This window comes from Eleutherodactylus coqui, chromosome 8 (assembly GCF_035609145.1).
Source record: "Eleutherodactylus coqui strain aEleCoq1 chromosome 8, aEleCoq1.hap1, whole genome shotgun sequence".
Taxonomy (NCBI): Eukaryota; Metazoa; Chordata; class Amphibia; order Anura; family Eleutherodactylidae; genus Eleutherodactylus; species Eleutherodactylus coqui.
In genome coordinates, this window is record NC_089844.1 from 145317993 (window position 1) to 145337597 (window position 19605).

General features: G+C 44.8%; 1 protein-coding gene across 4 annotated transcripts in view; it reads right to left on the reverse strand.

Moving 5' to 3' along the window:
- The window catches only part of LOC136576959 (uncharacterized), a 93921-nt gene that overhangs the window by 36047 nt on the left and 38269 nt on the right, over positions 1 to 19605 (reverse strand). For all 4 annotated transcript variants that reach the window (XM_066576626.1, XM_066576625.1, XM_066576628.1 and 1 more), the window contains 16 exons: positions 14869 to 15048; positions 14580 to 14779; positions 13367 to 13473; positions 11506 to 11618; positions 11152 to 11316; positions 10434 to 10627; positions 9914 to 10017; positions 9171 to 9289; positions 8826 to 8984; positions 8194 to 8396; positions 7620 to 7723; positions 7417 to 7535; positions 7166 to 7324; positions 6825 to 7030; positions 4689 to 4792; positions 4320 to 4441 (listed from right to left, as the gene is read on the reverse strand). In XM_066576626.1, coding sequence (XP_066432723.1) covers positions 4320 to 4441; positions 4689 to 4792; positions 6825 to 7030; positions 7166 to 7324; positions 7417 to 7535; positions 7620 to 7723; positions 8194 to 8396; positions 8826 to 8984; positions 9171 to 9289; positions 9914 to 10017; positions 10434 to 10627; positions 11152 to 11316; positions 11506 to 11618; positions 13367 to 13473; positions 14580 to 14779; positions 14869 to 15048 — 2358 coding nt within the window. The remainder of the gene's footprint in view (positions 1 to 4319; positions 4442 to 4688; positions 4793 to 6824; positions 7031 to 7165; positions 7325 to 7416; positions 7536 to 7619; positions 7724 to 8193; positions 8397 to 8825; positions 8985 to 9170; positions 9290 to 9913; positions 10018 to 10433; positions 10628 to 11151; positions 11317 to 11505; positions 11619 to 13366; positions 13474 to 14579; positions 14780 to 14868; positions 15049 to 19605) is intronic.

Genomic DNA, 19605 nt, shown 5'->3' on the forward strand with positions numbered 1-19605 from the left:
CTGTCCCCATCCTTTAGGCTACGTGTCCACGGGCGTAGCAGTATCCCACGGCGGAGATGCAGGAGCCGGCACACGGATCTGAAAGATAGGCTGACTGCGGGGAATCACATGCTGCGAATTGCTTGCCACAAGCAGAGAATCGCAATGATTCTCCGCTCGTGGACGGGGCGGCTGCACTCTCCATAGTGTTGCTATGGAGAGCTTTCACCGCATTCCCCGCGGCTGGATTATCGCCGCGGGGAACGCAATGCAAACTCGCCCGTGGACAGACAGCCTTATAGGAGAGAAGACCCCTGTCCTTTTCAGCCTTCCCTCTACCTATGCAGAAAGGATTATTAATCAATCATAGATGAGACCTCCGTCTACTAGTAGTTACTACCTGCCTTAACCCTTTCCAATCCAATTTGTATCCTGGTTTTCCTAGGGGTTTACTTTTTTCTTCCATTATACAATGGCACTATATGCTGGCTAAAGCCATTACTGCATGAGGTGACACATTGGATAGGCTCTGACAGCAGAGAGGCTGGCAATATACAGTAAGAGAGCCCCGACGGACGTCTTCCAACATCGAAGCTGTACAGCCCTAAATCATAATGTCTTCAGAGGTCAGACAGTGGATTGGAAAGGGTTAAAGAGACATAAATAGACACGCTGCAGAATCGCTCTGCGCAATTCAGCCCTTGAAATACGAGTGTGGGACGCCATAGCTTTTCTACAAGTAAAAACAGAACCAACTCCGCACCATTTACATGTGGATTTTCCCACCGCAGAATTCTTGTGGAATTGCTGTGGGTATTCCGTTGCAGAATGCCCACAACAACTCTGCCATGTGTGAAGGGGGCCTTAGGGCGCCTGCACACTGGTGATAAAATCACCCACAGGGGCGAGTGAAAATGCAGAATTATGAAACCAAGGATTTTCAATGGTTTCCTTCACATTTGCGATGTTTTCACTCATGCGACGTTGCAATGAAAAAAAAATCATGGCATGTCCTATTTTTCTACATTTTGCGTTTTTTTTTATCTCCCATGTTTCCCTATGGGGCCTCTTTTTTATCGCATCGCAAAGCACAAACTTGCATCTTTTGCGCGATGTGATGTGTTTTTAACATTAGAAAGTCCTGTTAACTTTTGCATTAAAAATCGTGGGAAAATCGTGGGAAAAAACACACGAGAAAATCACAAGTGGCAGTAATATTTTTGCGAGAAAAAGCAGCGCTGATGCTCAAAAATCATGGGAAAAAAGCAGCATTTTTGTTGCAGTTTTGTCGCGGTGATATCGCGATCGCCAGTGTGAAGGAGCCATTGGCCAGTTTCATACAGGCGACATCGCTACAAAGTGCATGTTTTCCAAATGTTTTTTTCACATGAGCGATATTTTGTAAGCTGCTACATTGCGAGAAAACAAAATCACGGTATGCTTTATGCATACTTGCTATGTTTTGTAGCCTGTGTTTTCCTATGGAGCGTTCTTGTTTATCGCACCGCACAGCACGAACTTGCGATTTTCGTGCGATGTGATTTTAACATTAGAAAGTCCTATTAACTTTCTTGCTATAAAATTACGCGACTTTATAGCGTGAGAAAATCCCCGGCATCAGCGACGCAATGACACATGTTCCCAAGAATAAGCAATAGACCTATAGGGACAAAAAGATAGGGAGCAGACGGCCTATTCCTGATAAGAAAGCAGCGCACTGTAGTGAAATGGCTTCATTAACATGACACAAACTGACAGGAAAACTAAATGTTTCATGACGGAAGCGGGTGTTTCGTAAAATGTCAGCATTTAGCCGATCTCCACACGGGGCAGAATTTGCTGCGACTAATTGACATGCCGCAGACTTAGGCCTCTTTCACACGACCATATCTGTTTTAACGCTCGACCGATAGCTGCAAAAAAAATCGCATGAAAGGAAGAAAGACGCAATCAAGTCCCAAACTAAATTAGTGTTTTCTCATCCATTCACACGGGCCGCAGCAGCCTGTCGGTAAAAAGGTATTCTGCAGCGCAGAAATCCCTCGGTCGGCAGAAATTCTCGGAATGACTGCGGATGCTCAAATAGAGGCAGCTGACTTCTTGTCCCAATGCTGGACGCAGCTAAACTCCCTCCCCCTCCCTTTTTTCCCCAGCTCCCATAGAAGTCTACGGGAGTCTCCAGCGTATCTTGTCGAAAGATAGGGGAAGACCTATATTTTCACCGTATAAAATCGGTCGCCGATGTCCTATAGTCACGATTTTTTTTTACGTGCATAAAAATCACTCATCTGAATGAATACATTGGAATCCAATGCTTGAATTAGTTAAATACGTGCTATGTTCATGCGCAAGACGTACGAAATCAGAATAGGCTGCGTGGGATTTTGTGTGAACAAAGAGTGCGCACAAAATACTCTCATGTGAACTAACCCATTGAAACCAATGGCTTCTATTCACTGCGTTATTGCGTGCACAATACGCTGCGCAAATTCGCCCATGTGACATCGGCCTCAAAAGTGTTCCCAAAACTCTAGTTCTTACGCCCACCTCCCCCCCCAATAGGTGATGGAATTATTTGTCGGTGCCTCAGACATTGCCACAGGTGTTTATGCTCTAGGATATCCTGAAAACATGACCTGTTGGGGGCCCTGAGGACTGAGTTTTCTGTATGGCAGTTGAATATGGAGAAGCTCCGGGTTGGGGGCGAAAGGCGTCAATTTGGTCAATGTAAATAAAGTCAGTGTGTGTTTTAGCATAGCGCACCGGAGTAACGCTACCCAATCCCTATCTTTTTGCTCAGGTTTCCTGCATTCACTCTACAGCCTCTCATTGGAAGCACAACTACGGTAGCAAAGGTGAGCAATTGGCAATTTGCTACCACCTAGTGCTAGAAACTGGTAATGCACATGTAGTACTACCTCTGCTCTCTTTTTTTCTTCCTTCTATACGGATCATTTTTCAATTAAACTATGAGAAAAAAAGAATACATTCGCACGGGGCAGAACTAGTGCGGAATTACTGCAGTGGCAAATTCTGCAGCAGTTTCTGTATCCACAGCAGAGTCAGAATCGGCAGACACAGCACTCCTCTTAACTCGCATTTTTTCACACTATCAGCGCAGCCTTTCTCCTAGTACCCGTCAGCATGCAGTGAGTGCAGTGCCAAGGTCAGGTGATCGGAAGTGGCGCAGCATTTTTGCCCCGTGTGAATATACCCTTATGGCCCTTTTAGACAGAACAAGAATCTCAAGATTCTCGTTTACCCGAGCGTGCGAGCTGGTGACATCATCACCAGCTCGTTTGTGCCCGGGCAGCCTGTTCAGACTGAACTTATGAGAATGATGCTTATTGAGAACCGTGCAGTTCTCATTCACACAGGCAATCACACTTTTGCCGCAAGAAAATTGCTGCAAAATCGCGTCTTTTCTTTAGAATAATCTCGCATCGCTGCCGCCCCCGATAACATTTCAAATATTTGTTATGGCAAAAGTCAGTGTGACTTTTTAGTGTTAAATTTGCATCGCAACGCGCGTTTGCTGCGTTGCAATGCGATAAAAAGACGGCCCCATAGGGAAACAAAAAAAAATAAAAACCCGCACATTTCAGAAAGAAAGAGCATGCTACGATTTTTTTTGTCTCTCAACATCGCATCAGTGAAAACACCAATAATAGGAAGGAAATCGTTGTAAATCATTGGTTTCCTAATCTGTTTTTTACTGGCTATCGCATCAGGGAAAAATTGCGCAATTTTCTCACCAGTGTGAACGCACCCTAATCGTTCCTTATCTCACATTTTTGTGCCGGCTGAAGTGGACAATAAGAGAGACCCTCACAATTGTCGTTCGTCGTTCGGCCGGTGGCTCACGTGTAAACTGAACGATTATCATCCACTTTTATTTTTTTAATGATTTTATGAGCGCTAATGAATCCGTCAAAAAACAGCTTTAGAAATTCTTCAGAAGTTCAGCCCTGTTCCCCTCCTTGTTCTCAACTGGCTGCAGCAGGAGCCTCCCCCTACTGCTCTATCTCAATAGGAGACTAGATTAAACTCCATCGCTGCATTATTTGTGCGCCAAAACTGTGCTCTTTTAAAGTGGTGGTCCAAGATTACTAAAACATCGCTCCTTCCTCCAAAAACAGCGCCAAATACAGTTGTATGCGCTACTTCAGCTCAACACTATTCACTTACATAAAGCGGAGCTGCAATACCAGACACAACCCATGGACAGGTGTGGCGCTGCAGACATGTAGGTCTAAACCTGAATAATTCCTCTCTAAATGGATACTAGAAACAATTTCTATACTTACTACAAAATAAAAATTACTAAAAAGTACACTTACCGCTTCGCCATCACGTAAACGTAATCCTGCAATTACATTTTCAACAGTTATTGTGTTTATGAATGATCCAAAAAGCCTTCCAGAGGATTGCAGGCTGTTTTCTCCACTCACGGGGCAGGGAGCTGTAAATGTGGGATAGTTTGTTATTTTATGTTCTGACACATTGGTATCAGTAGATAGATATATTCTATACGTGAAGTTTAATGCATCGCTGAAGGGTGTGGAGGCCGGGGGGCATGTGTGTGGGGTACAGGGGCAACAACTAGCCTCCTCACCTTGGATAGAAGATTTTGGTACAGGGCTAAGGCGGCATATTAAATCCGATGAACGAAAGCCTAGCTGCTATATTACAGTCTACACAGACCTTACCTGCATCTGATGGCTGTCTGTTGAGGAAGTCTAGTAACTCTGTGGCAAGGCCTGCTCTGGTTTCATCAGTAAATGTGTTATATTCGTCACTGAGGGCTTTTACACTAAGGATGAAAAATAAAAATAGGAATTATAAAGCAAAGAAAAAATTGCAGACACAGTAATTAGTAAAACGATCCATACCCACCATGAGTACTACAGCAGTATGTTCATAGGTAGCGGAAGTGCACAGATATCATAGTACGAGTTGTGTGGATGAGCTTCCATAAAATCTCATCCACACGCAGTGCGGATTTAGGGTGTGGATGCTCCCTACTGATTTTGCCCTTTTCAGTGCAAACGATCAAATCTGCAGAAAATCGGCAGCCTTTCCATACCAAAATCCCCGACAAAATCCTCACCATGATGTGCACATTCGGCACATTCTGTGACTTGTGCCTGTACCGTTAAGCCAGTCTCACACACAAGGCCAGCAAAACGCTGCGATTTGAATTGCGTCATTTTGCCACGATTTTACTGTCGTTCTCGGACGCAGGTTACTGCATCCGACAGCGGTTTTTAATGCATTTCATCATTGCGATGGGTGATGAGGTGCGTTAATCGTGGTAAAATAGAGCAGACAGCACTCAAAAATCGAGGCACTAGAAAGCGCCCCGCATTCGAGCGCAAGACTGCGAGGCCCTATTGAAATCAATGGGAGTGTTATACCGCGATTACCACGGCGTTCAAAACACCGTGGTAGTCGCGTTAAAAAACGGATGTGTGAGAGTGGCCTAACACTGATACACTAAATGATGGCAGTGACAAAAGTCACAGGTGACCTGAATGCTTGCAGCAATATCGCAATCGCCCGTGTAAAACTGGCAAGGGGGGGCGTTCACAAGTAGCAGAAAAGGGGCATGTTTTCTGCGTGAAATTAATGAACATTTTGGTGGGGATCCCCAGCAGTCGTCTACTGAAAAGGTTAAATCAGCTGTGGATCTGCACCAAAATCCGGGTTAAATTGCGTCTAAACGGTACGGCGTTTGACATGAAAATGACACAGATTTTGGCGTGGATTTTTTAATGCAGAAAAACAGGAATGCGCCCTGAAGCCACTCCCACACACAGCGGCGGTAAAACACGCGTTTCAAATACAGATGATGAGCTGCGTTTAAAAGCACTACAACCCGTGTAAATAGAGCCAACAGCGCTTGAAAAGCGTGGCGTTAAAAAAGCGTTGAATTAAAAAACTAGTCTGTGAGGCCCCCTCGCAATCAATGGGAGAGTTTTACGGCGTTTAGCGTGGCATTTGAAACGTTGCGGTAAACGCTGTTAAAAGCGCTGTGCGTGAGAGCGGCCTTATAGTACTTCCCCTCCCCCATCACACAGAACGCCCCTTACAATTCCCCCCTCTATCACACAGGTTGCCCCTCCCTGGTTCTCCAGTCCCCCTGCCACCTCTCATGCCACACTGTCTGTTACATTGCATGTGAGCTCCGCCGGGGGTTTTGCAGTGCGGCGCTCACAGATCAGACCATGGTGACTGCTGGGCACAATAGAAACAATTATATTTTACTGACCGCACAGTTCATACAATCATCCGGTCCTCCGCACGGGGCGGGCGGCATCTCCTGCCTCATAACACAGCGCTTACTCCCCATCAGAGGGGAGGAGTCTCAGCCGCGGACGAGGAGGAAGCGCTATGTATAACCAAGCAGGATATACTACCCACGCCATGTGGAGGACCGGATCACAGCTGTGTGGTCAGTGAGCACAGCTTGGTCAGAGGGGTCTGTGGCCCCGTTGGCTTGGGGGCCCGCTCACACTTGCGACCCCTATAGTTACGCCAGTATCTATCTATCATTGGAAAGCTTGTTCAAGCAGCCCAGTAGTCCACCATTTTATACCACTCTAGAATGAGAAATCCTAATTAATATTGATTTATACAGTTTGGGGGAAATATAGCCATGCTTATGTAAGTTGCCCCTATGGCTTCCCCTGTTCTCCTTGGGCTAGGTCTACACTACAAATTCTTTACTCTTTAGCTGCCCAATAGTGTCATTGGGTTAATCGGTTAATAGAATGTCAATTCACACTCCAACCACCAAGATATATCATTCCTTGTCCCCCATGAGCAGGTATTACAGTACTTACGCCGCAACGTAGCAATTGCAATCAGCAGAAGCCAAAATCATCTTAAGCATCTCAGGTTTGAAGCAGTACATGAAATACTGCAGCTGCTGGAAATACATATCCCATTCACTTGAGGTGCTGTATTTGGCGGTGTCAGGCATTGTCTTATCGATGATCGTGCTCAGCATAGTGGCAGCAATTACTTTCTCCATAGACATTTTATTGGTCTACAAGACAACAGGATAGTGTGAGAAGATACATCGCCTTGTAAAACACTGCAAGGAAATAGGTTGGGTCAACTGAAAAAAATTGACCAGGAACGGTTCCTCAAAGTTTTCAGTTATAATAAAGATCTACTTTACCTGGTTGGCTGTATTGAAAGAGTTAATGAATTTCGCCATATCTTCAGAGTTGAAATCCTTCATTCTGGCCGCCACTTGACACATAGCTTCATTGTCCATAGTGTTCTGTGCAGTGAATGTTCCTATCTGGTTGGGGCCGAGACTGTTTAAGGCATTACGCTAAAATAATACAAAAGACACTTGGAACATCTAGAGAATGAACCTGTGAAAAGGAGAGGTAGGTGGACTGGGAGCTGACAGAATGTACTTACAGATGAAAAGAGCCAGTTCCATGTTATGAATGCATTTGTGTCTACAAATACTGCAAACTGAGCAACGTTGTTTTGTAACCACTGTAAAGTGCTGTCTGTTGGCAGCCCGCAACGTACACCTGAAAAATATCACTTCCATCAGTTATGTATGTCATGTAGGACCCTCTCCCTCTCTCTCTCCCGTCTGCCCACCGCAGACTTACCATTTTGCGCAGGAGTATTATCTAACTGACGTGCCATAAATGCGGCTGAATCCATTCTGGTTTCTTCTGTCATTTTATTATATACATTATCTAAAGACTTTACTCTGCAAAAAAAAACAAAACCCATTACCCGATGGGCGTCAATACTTGTTACAAAGCAGCTAGTCAAGTTTGGCGTCTAAAGTTGGCTATATTTCCAAAGGCTTAATTTCAAAATTGTTCCGTTTGACTCTATATCGGATGTTTTTAATGGCGATTTCCAGACATATGAAGTCAAATGCAGCTACAGCAGCCATGTTATCCTTAAAGGGGCTGTGTGAAATAAGAAATAAAAGCTATTTTTTCTTTTCAGAAACAGCGCCACCTTTCTCAACAGGATGTGTCCAGTATTTCAGCTCAACTCCATTCCCTTAAATGAGGTTCATTTTCGATACCTGATACGGACTTTGGGGAAGAGTGGCGCTGTTTCTAGGTGGAAAGTAGTAGAGAACCAGCACAATGACACTCGTTTGATATCAAGTCTGTGTCAGTTGTCCTCATACAATCAACATGTAATTACGTTATATTAACTCACATGGTCTGATAAATGTCACAGGACAGTGGGAAAGGAATACCAAATAGTTGCTCTCTAGTGATGAAAGGTAAGCAGAACTCCACGTTGCCCAAAAAAAGACTCCATTGCTCTAGTGATAAAGTATTGAAGAATGCAGAGTACACCTTCAATGCATAACGTAACACCACTTTCAAAGATCCCTCCGAAATGATAAACCCTTGGGCCTGCAATACAATAAAAGTGCATATAGTGAATAAACTAATAAAAAAATATGACAGTGTTGTCCTCTCACCTGCTCTCACATGTGGGTCACTATGGAGCTTCATAACCTTCCTCTACTATAGTCAGTAGCCCACGGAAATTACACTGATTTCAATGGGTATCATGCAGTCCTTTAGATGCCCTGTGGTGGCGCTGCAGGGAAATTGAACATTTGCTGCTAGGTTCTCCCTTCAGACACATTGTGATCACTTTATTGTCAAGTGGCCCCATTAACAAAAAAGGATAGTGCAATGCGAACAACCCCTTTAATTCTAAATTCCCATTGAAACCTATCACATAATCAGAACACTTTAATCAACTTTCTATGGTTAGTTCTGCAGTATTTATCAGTCACTTCTTTAACAGATTTCTTATGTTTCAGGAAAACCTACCGTAATGAATCCTTTTATTTGGCCCAAAAAGTCTCCCATTTTGTCTTTTGCAGTAATGCGCATACAGATGTCCTCCATTTTCGTGCTGTCCGCCAGCGCTCCCGTTTGAGTAACAAGTTGTGCACATTGGGCACCAGTGAGGGAATCGATAGCCTGAGTCTAGAGAACAAATTATGCAAAATACAGGATTGTAATCTGACATTGAGCTTCATTGAAATTCTTTATAGCCGCATGCAAAGCGGTCTAGTATCCAGAGTACAGCTCTCTGTACAGTAGAGGGGAGCTCTGTGATGGACCACAGTCATCTTTATATTTTATACATGACATAAATGGAAGGGTATTTACCGCATTGAATTCAGGATTTACTTCCATATATTCGGCAAGTGATGCAAACGGTCTAAATGCTCCATACCAATAGTTCACGAATTCACTGCTGTTTCCAGATTCCATGCCACAAGCAGATCCTGGAAAATGTCATTTCAAAAAAACTCTAAGTGGCAGGAAATTTATAAATGATAACATACCGTGTTTTCCCAAAAATAAGACAGTGTCTTATATTAATTTTTGTTCAAAAAGGTGTAACTTTTTTACATGTATAGCTGTCTGGACACTATTTAAATTGACTTTTTTAACTGTTAGCAGGGCTTAATAATGGAGTAGGGCTTATATTTCAAGCCTCCTCAAAAAGCCTGAAAAATCATTTTGCGTCCTCAAAAATTCTGGAAAATCTTACTTTCAGGGTATGTCTTATTATCAGGGAAACAGGGTAGATGGCATGCCATCGATCCCAATCCAATGCCCTGCCCCCTGGAGTATTGGAAAATAGCTGATTTTAGGTCAAATATAGATGGAGTTGACAATTCTTTGACTTCTTATTACATTTGTGGGTACATTGGCCTAAACCAGTGGTCTCCAATCAGTGGCTGTGGCAAAACTACAACTCCCAGCATACCCGGACATCCGTAGCGTCTCAGGGCCGGCCGGGAGTTGTAGTTTTGTAACACCTGGTCAAAAACCAATGGGATTCAGGGGAAACAGCCAGTTCCAATGGCATAATACTTAAGATTGGTGTGATGTTAATATATTACCTTTAGTGTTTTTCTGATCCAAGTTAAACTTTCTGATTTCTTGACTTATGGCCGTCTTTAGCTCCTCACTCAGTATGTCGAAGTTTTCAGAGCAACCTGCAACCCTACACAAGGAAAAGTGCGTATCCTTAGTCTCTATGCACACAGTTTTTCAGTCCGCTTTTGAAGCGATATTTCGGCCTGACAATTGGATGGAAATAGCACCCATTCATTTGAATTGATGTTTGCACATGTTTTTTTTACTCGGATGAATAGCTTGAGTAAAAAAATGAATAAATCACAACATGCCGAATTCTCGTCTGATTTTCGGTCAAGAATAGTACATGGCAATGTGCGGCGTTCAGCACATCGGACAGCACACAGGCGGGATGTCCGTGTGCAGACTGATGCAAGTTACACCTGAGAATCTTGGGCACAACGTATTATTCAGCCGTGTGCATGTAGCCTTAGCATGGATGAGCCCTGCTTTGGGCTATTCTTTACAACAGAATGGACTTAGTAAATAGGGACAAAAACTTACAGGTATTTTTGAGACTCGCAGTCACCGACTGACAGGCTGTTAAAAAATTCCGGAGAAATACCGGATATATATACTGGAGCGTTATCGTTAAACCAGAACTTGTAGTCGTCAGCAGTTCTCAGATCACCAGGTAGCTTACTTGTGAGAACGTCAGCTAATAGAAGTGTGCTTGTGGGATTTAGTTTCACGTTTTGCTAGGGATGAAAACAGAAAGATAATATGATACATTCTATACAAAAGATGTTTAGTCCAGCTTATCCAATTAGTGTGTGCAAGTGCTAGACAGTACAATATACACAGGAGTGATAAGAGCCCAACTGTATGCAATAACTAAGGCTGCTCTGAAATGTGTGTCTGGATCATAGGATGGATTTTATGGAAACCTTTAAGAAAAAACACAAGTTTTAAAGTTTAGACCACTGAATGCTGGATTTCTCCTTTTTCTTATGCCGTATGCTATGATATATCTTCCAAAGGAAGGGAGGAACAGGTATTTCCCAGTCTGGGGAGTAATGGCAATACGATGCATTAAACCTCCTCAACAGACCACCTCTTTGTGAAGACCAACCCCGCTAAGGTCAGAGTTTGCTGTGACAAGTTTGTAGTTCCATTACTTTCTATGTATATCAGCTACTCCTTTGAGAAGACCGCTCTTCCAGAAGACTCTATGTCCCTGCCGTTTCTCTTATGACCATTGTATACATGTATTCAATCATACCTGTTTTGTCAGTGTTGTACACTCAGCAATGAAACCACGGAGGTTTTTCATGTCAAGTTCATTAAGTTGTACCATAACCTGGGATGTTTGAATTAGATTATCTGCAGTGAATCCGATTAATATTTCAGCCAATTGTTTTCCATTGCACATTTCGAGGATGTCAAACTATTGGACAGGAGAATCAGAAAATAACATCTTACAACTCATATTAAGACACTTAATTAGATTCTCAAAGCATTGAGTTATTCGCAGGCTACAGTTCAAGGCTGGCAGCAATTTTAGGACCAATGTTAGAATCTAATGGCCACGACCTCAGGCATGTTCTGTATATGTAAAGCTAGACAGTAAACCTACCGGATTCAATTTACCGTAAATCATTCGCAAATCATAGAATGACATATAGTTGTCAAATCCATAGAATCCTCCCATAAAGGACATGCTGTCGGTGTACAAGCTTCCACAGGTATCTACAGGACCATGAAGCAAATGGTTAATATCTAGAGATGAGCGAACGCGTTCGTCCGAGCTTGCTATTCGTGCGAATATTAGGGTGTTCGGGATGTTCGTTATTCGTAACGAACACCATGCGGTGTTCTGGTAAATTAAACTTTCTTCCCTGAGACGTTAGCGCTTTTTTTTGGCCAATATAAAGACAGGGAAGGCATTACAACTTCCCCCTGCAACGTTTAAGCCCTATACCACCCCCCTGCTGTGAGTGGCTGGGGAGATAAGGTGTCACCCGAGTATTGAAATCTGCCCCTCCCGCTGCTCGCTATGGATGCATTCTATATGCGCTCAATGGGGCCAGCGGCAGCAGCGCTGACCCCATTGAGAACATATAGAAGACAAATCCTTCTTCTCTGGCACAGCTGTAACAGCTGTAGCAGAGAAGAACGATGTTTGCCCATTGAATTCAATGGAACCGGCAATACAGCCGACTCCACTGAATGCAATGGGCTGCCGGCGATCGCAGGATGAATGGTCGGAAAGGGGTTAAATATATAACCCCTTTCCTGCAATTCATCCAGAAATGTGTTACACTAAAAATATATACCGGCGTATAAGGCGACCGGGCGTATAAGACGACCCCCCAACTGTCACCTTATACGCCGGTAATACAGTGGAGCAAAGAATAAAAAGCATTACTTACGTTTTTAGATGATCTGCGGCGCTCCTGCAGGCTGTCACTCCTTCCTGGTCCACGGCAGAGTATTGCTTTCTCCACGAAAGACTTTAAATCCCTGCCTCCAGAAGCACATGTGCCTTCAGCCAATCACAGCCAATGACAATGATGTCATTGAATGGCTGTGATTGGCTGTGTTTCTGGAGGCGGGGATTTCAAGGCTTGAAATCCCCGCCTCCAGAAACACAGCCAATCACAGCCATTCAATGACATCATTGTCATTGGCTGTGATTGGCTGAAGGCACATGTGCTTCTGGAGGCAGGGATTTAAAGTCTTTCGTGGAGAAAGCTTGTCTGCCGTGGACCAGGAGGGAGTGACAGCCTGCAGGAGCGCCGCAGATCATCTAAAAACGTAAGTAATGCTTTTTATTCTTTGCTCCACTGTATTACCGGCGTATAAGGTGACAGTTGGGGGGTCGTCTTATACGCCCGGTCGCCTTATACGCCGGTATATATTTTTAGTGTAACACATTTCTGGATGAATTGCAGGAAAGGGGTTATATATTTAACCCCTTTCCGACCATTCATCCTGCGATCGCCGGCAGCCCATTGCATTCAGTGGAGTCGGCTGTATTGCCGCTCCATTGAATTCAATGGGCAAACATCGTTCTTCTCTGCTACAGCTGTTACAGCTGTGCCAGAGGAGGACGATCTTTATGCTGACAGTGGGGGGGGGGGGGGGGGGGCACTCTTGCCGCTATTGTGGCTTAATAGTGGGACCTGTGAACTTGAGATGCAGCCCACCATGTAGCCCCTCGCCTGCCCTATCCGTCACTGTGTCATTCCCATCACTTTCCTGAATTGCCCAGATTTTCACACATGAAAACCTTAGCGAGCATCGGCGAAATACAAAAATGTTCCGGTCGCCCATTGACTTCAATGGGGTTCGTTGTTCGAAACGAACCCTCGAGCATCACGGGAAGTTCGTTACGAATAACGAACACCCGTACATTTTGGTGTTCGCTCATCTCTATTAATATCACATGTTTTCTTCTATTTTAGCTTATAGTATAAGTAGTTATATCCGGTCACCTGAGGAGCCACTTTTTTTGTCTAAGCGAATAGTATACATTTTTTGTGCGATAGAACTGCAAATTTCATCAGATAAGTCTGCAATGACACTGCCGAATGCCGGAAACCTGAGGAACAAGATAAACAATGAGCGGTACAATTTTATTTACTATTTTACATCTTTCATGCGTTTTGGTTTCGTTCACTTATTTGGACTAGCACGTCAAGCCTGAATTATACAGGTCAGGTATTGGGACAATAGGCCAACAACATTCAGCTGCCTCTACCCCAATCTTGGCTCTTTTCCTCCAAGATTACCTGTATTGGTTGCATAGAGTTCATCAACCACTCTTGTGGGGAGCACCTCCAGAAGTTATGACATCTGTGACGTAAGTGCTATTAATCGTAACTGTATGTTGTTTTCTTATGACATCATATAGCATAGGTATTACATTACTGTATGAATGGAGCCGCTATTTAGTCACTGTATGGCCTCATGTCCACGGGTGGATCAGATTTCACATGCGGATTTCCGCAGAGGGAGACCTACAGAAACCATTTGCGGGAGTAATGGTTTTTCCGCGCAGATGCACTGCAGATCATCCACATGGGAAAAAAATCCACAACTCCACCTCCCAGCCTTTTCCCCATCTCCCTAATTGATTTTAACCTTTAAATCCGCAGTGCACTGTGGATGGTCCGCACCCATTGACTTTTATTGAGCCCGTCTGCACGGAATCCGCACTGAAATGGAGCGTGCTACGATCTGTTTTCTGCACCAAACGGTCCGCAAATTAAATCCGCATGCTTAAATTCAGTTACAGGCGTCACTGCTTCCCTATGGGCGCATTGAATTGCGGATCCACAAGTCAAATCCACCCGTGGACATTGGGCCTAAGTCAGTATTGTTTAAGCACTCTATGATGCCACTCATGCACTATGCAGTACATTATCTTTGCAATGGATAGTGGTGGCAGTACCGTATAGCGTTATTATTTAGACAACAGCGTGTAATTGTTATTTCGGCACCATATGATATATTTGTACAGTTTTATATGGTTATTTGCACAATGTCTGATAGCGCAGCATAGAGAGTGGCACCAAGAGAAGGAATCCCAAGTAGCATCATCCACCTTATGGTGTACCCTGGTGGTACTCATATTGCAAGAGTGTATCTGAAACTAAAGAACCATAGTATGTGTATATATATATATATACATGGACTAATACTCACATTGTAGCATATAGATCGCAGGACATGTCATTGGGGATTAAATCCACGCAATCCTCATTAGTACCGGGAAGGAACATTTTAAATATAGACCCGAACTGTGCAATCTGTTCTTGGGTCATTAAGTTTAAATTTGACACAAACATTGTAAAGAAGGTGATCATGCATTTCTCCCTCACTTCGGATGTCATTCTTGAGCTCCCCTACAATGGAAAGATCTTAGCGTTATTCCGGATGCCGTTTATTATGAAGTTTCTAAGGATACATTATTACATGAGAGTAGAAGTGTTACCTCTGTATAACGTGCATTAGCCTGCATCATAAATTCGAACATCTCTCTGATAGATACCATGTTGTTCGGTCCTCGCAGAGAATCCAACACAATATTTGTTTTAGTAAGATTTTGCATGACGTCTGAGCTGACAAAATAATCCGCCTTCTGCATGGTGCTCAGTGCATTGATGACTGAAAGCTGGTAGGTGAAGATACATCATATTTGCAGTTAATTGTTTTTTTTTTTTTATTTCAACATATTTTTATTGGTTTTATGTTGCATATATAACATTACGTTAACATATTATGAAAGTGGTGTGATGTTCACATCACCGGCTTAAAGGAGATGTCCCGAGGCAGCAAGTGGGTCTATACACTTCTGTATGGCCATAATAATGCACTTTGTAATGTACATTGTGCATTAATTATGAGCCATACAGAAGTTATAAAAAGTTTTATACTTACCTGCTCCGTTGCTGGCGTCCTCGTCTCCATGGTGCCGACTAATTTTCGCCCTCCGATGGCCAAATTAGCCGCGCTTGCGCAGTCCGGGTCTTCTCCTCTTCTCTATGGGGCTCCGTGTAGCTCCGTGTAGCTCCGCCCCGTCACGTGCCGATTCCAGCCAATCAGGAGGCTGGAATCGGCAATGGACCGCACAGAAGCCCTGCGGTCCATGAAGACAGAGGATCCCGGCGGCCATCTTCAGCAGGTGAGTATGAAGACGCCGGACCGCCGGGATTCAGGTAAGCGCTGTGCTGTTTGTTTTTTTAACCCCTGCATCGGGGTTGTCTCGCGCCGAACGGGGGGGGGGGGGGGGGTTTAAAAAAAAAAAAACCCGTTTCGGCGCGGGACATCTCCTTTAATGTTGCAACTAATAAAGAAAAGACAAGAAAAACATTATGATAATGTGTGCGTTATCTTCTGATAGTTGACAGACAAGGGGAGGTATGATATACGGGGAGGGCGGGGAAGGGGGGGGGGTCCAGGTTAGTGCCTTTTGGTTGTCCCACTACTCGAGGTATGAGTTGGCTACTCACAGTTACCGTCTTGTAGCCACCTGGTGATTAGAGGAGAGTTACGTGCGTCTATCCAGATTGCCCAGGTGCGGTAGAAATTCTCGGCTCCGGTTGTATCTTCCTGTGATCTTATTCTCTCTAATCTTTCGATCTCGTCTAAAGCCCCAACCCATGCGCATCTAGGGATTTCTGTGTCCTTTTTCCAGAATCTGGGTATTACTTGCCTCGTGGCCATTATGAAAAATTTCAGCAGGCCTTTTTTGAGTGAGTGGGCGCCAAGTGGGGGGAAGGATAGAAGTGCCACCTCAGGTGTCAGGGTCAGTGATTCCCTGCACACCCTCTCGTATAATTTTCCCATGTCTCGCCAGATGGGTCTGATTATGGGGCACTCCCACCATATATGTAGCATCAAGCCCACTTCCCCGTGGCATCGCCAGCACATATTTGAAGCCAATGGGAATAGAGCGTGGAGCCTCTCTGGTGTCATGTACCATCTTGACAAAATCTTAAAGTTCAGCTCCTGCAGCCTACTTGCCACCGACATCTTATGGGTGTGCTGGAAGGCTCTGCTCCAGAGCTCTCCGGGAAAGGATCTACCCAGGACCTCCTCCCATGCGGCAACCCACCTGGGAGTGTGACCACCCAGCTTCTCCTCCAGTAGCTGGCTATATAACATTGACACGGTATGCTTGGGCGCCTCCCCTCTGCTGCATAGTTCCTCAAACGGGGTAAGGTTTAGGTTCCACCCCCGTTCCGGCCTCACTTTTCCTAGGTAGCTACGAACCTGCAAATATTGCATCCATGAGCCCGGGGGAATTCCTCCTGTCCCCTGTATAGTCGCCAGGTCTCGTATGCCCCGGGTGTCCACCACCTCCCCTATCCTAGCTTCCGTTCCATTGGGTAGGGCAGTTAATTGTTTTTTAACCTTTCTGCGGATATCCATCAGATCTAAATGTATGTATATCCACCCCACTGACCCACTTATAAGTATAATAATGCACTCAACGGTCATATTCTCAATTAACTCATTCAATTTAAATGCATTTTTATTCCACATTAAAGGCTCCTTCACACAGCTGAATTTGGGAGTGCAAAAATTTACGTGTGCAATACGCAGAGAATAGAACCCATTGATTTCAATGGATTCATGCACATTTCCATTTTTTGCTTGCACCTTTATCACGTACACAAACGAGTAGAACGCGCTCTATTTTTGTTTGTTGTCAAGGTTCCCCACAGAAGTCTATGTGAGGTGCGTAATACGCTGCGCAATTCCATGAGATAAAGAACACATCTGGAACTTATTAGGACATTTAAATGGGGGCGTGTGCACAGATGAACATGTCCTGCGAGCGCAAAAAGGACTGCAAAATACGCCAGGCCTGGTTCACAGCGCAAATAAGTTGCGCTGAGTCACACGGAAAAACGCATATGACCGTGTGAAACCACCCTAAGGCTGGATTCACACGGCCATATTGTAAGTTGCGAGAATCTCAGGCAAAACTTGCATCAGACAGCAAACAGACACTCATCCGTGTACTGTCTGATCTACATGGACAGTGCCCATTGCATGTTCCAATCGCATCCATAAAAGCAGACGAGAATAGGACATGCAACGATTTTTTTTTTACACGGGCCATCACTCTGCTTATGCACGAAGCCCTATAGGCTATAATGGGGCCATCTGCTGTCCATGGAATACATAGACAGCATAGGGCCTGAAATCACAGCCCAAATAGAGAGTGATTCCATATTCAGGACCCTATGGATATGCCATAAAAGTCAGAAAGGTATGTTTTCTATTCTAGCCCTCACCACCCCTGGCCCAGCTGTACGAGATGGTCGGGGTTGGCTGGATCACAGAAACAGCCAAGTGCGGCTGGAGATTGCAGTTTCCACAGCTCCCATAGAAGTCAATGAGAGTTATGCAAGCAGCATAGCGCAGCAAGCTATGCTGTTCCTCTAACTCCCAAGTTATAGAAACAAAGTAGCTTGCTGTGTTATACTGTATGTGTAACTCGCATTGACTTCTTTGGGAGTTATGCAGACAGTATAGCCCAGCCCCCACTTGGTTGTTTCTGTAAACTCAACCATCCAGCCCCCTCACATGAAGCAGTGTTGCCATCACAGCCATGTTTGACTAAGATGGGAACAACCTTTTCAAAGATTACAGCTGATCACTGAGGGCTCAGTCAAACAAGCGGAGATCCGCACCGCGTGTGGGAAAAAATCCACATGACCACGTCCATTGCCACCTATGGCCGCCTGCAGACGGCCGGGTCGAATCCGTCTGCGAGATTTCTCACAGCGGGACCCAACCAGAGCCCCTGCAGAGACCAGCGCGGCACTCACCTGCTCCCACGGCTCCGGATCTTTCATGGGCTGGTGTCCGGGGAGTGACATTTCTGTGCGGGTGATTTGTTTTCTGCATGGGATTTCGTGCAGACAAATTCCGTCCGTCTGCCTACGATTGCGTTTTCTAACGCAATCCTATGGCAGCTTCCACGGGTGGAAATTCTCCGGAAAATCCCACTGCAGAATTTCCGCCCGTGTGCAGGGGGCCTAAATGTTCTATCTTTGGTAGGTGCTGATTTTTGCCCGCATACGTGGTGCATTTTTTTTTCCATGTGGAAAAACACGCGGATCTCCGCTCGTCTGACCGAGCCATGAGGGATTTGTGATCAGCTTATCAATTGAAGACCCGCTAACGAAATAGGTGGTATCCAAAGCAGACTGCCCCTTTAATATTCATCTTAGGGTGGGTTCACACGAGCGTGTTTTTGTGCGTACTTAGGTCCGTACTTAGGTGCGCACCTAGGTATGAGCAAAAACACGTGTGAACACAGCTGGGTGCTTGTTGTCAATGGAGCCGCGGCTGCTGCCGGCGGCTCCCTTGAAAACAATGGTCTGCCGGCACCCCTGCATTCTTTTTCAGGGAAGGGCTTTACATATAAGCTCTTCCCCGAATAAGAAACATTTTAGTGTAAAAAAAAACAAACAAAAAAAACCTTACCTCTCCGCCGCTGCCGTGAAGAACACATCTGCCGCAGATGTTTCCTTCACCTCCGCTAGTTAAAAGAATTCCCTGCTGCTACATCTGCCACATCTGTGGCTGAGCCCCGGCAGGTGAGTATTGTTTTCCTTTTTGTTTTTTACACTATTTTAAATGGCTTTTCAGGGAAGGGCTTACGAAGCCCTACCCTGAAAAGCCATTGACGGCCACTGGGCTCAGCAGCGACTTCTGGCGCTGTCCCCGGCTCTATAGTTCTCAGCTATCAGCAGCCGGAGATTTAAAATCCCCGCCTGCTGGTAGCTCTGATTCTGCTTGGCTGAAGCGCTCAGCCAATCACAATTAGAGCTACTAGCAGGCGGGGATTTTAAATCCCCGGCTGCTGATAGCTGAGAACTACAGAGCCAGGGACAACACTTTATTTTTTTAACACTACTTTTCTTGGATTTTCAGGGAAGGGCTTATGTTTAAAGCCTTTCCCTGAAATCCATTGACGGGGTGCCACAGCAGGATCTGTTCTTCATGCCCGAGGGGGTCACGGCAGCGGTGGAGAGGTAAGTTTTTTTTTGTTTGTTTTTTTTAACACTAAAATGTTTCTTTTTCAGGGAAGCGCTTAGATGTAAAGCACTTCCCTGAAAAAGAATGCAGGGTGCCGGCAGACGATTGTTTTCAATGGAGCCGCCGCGGCTCCATTGAAAACAATGCGTGCATTCCCAATGGTGGACGCATG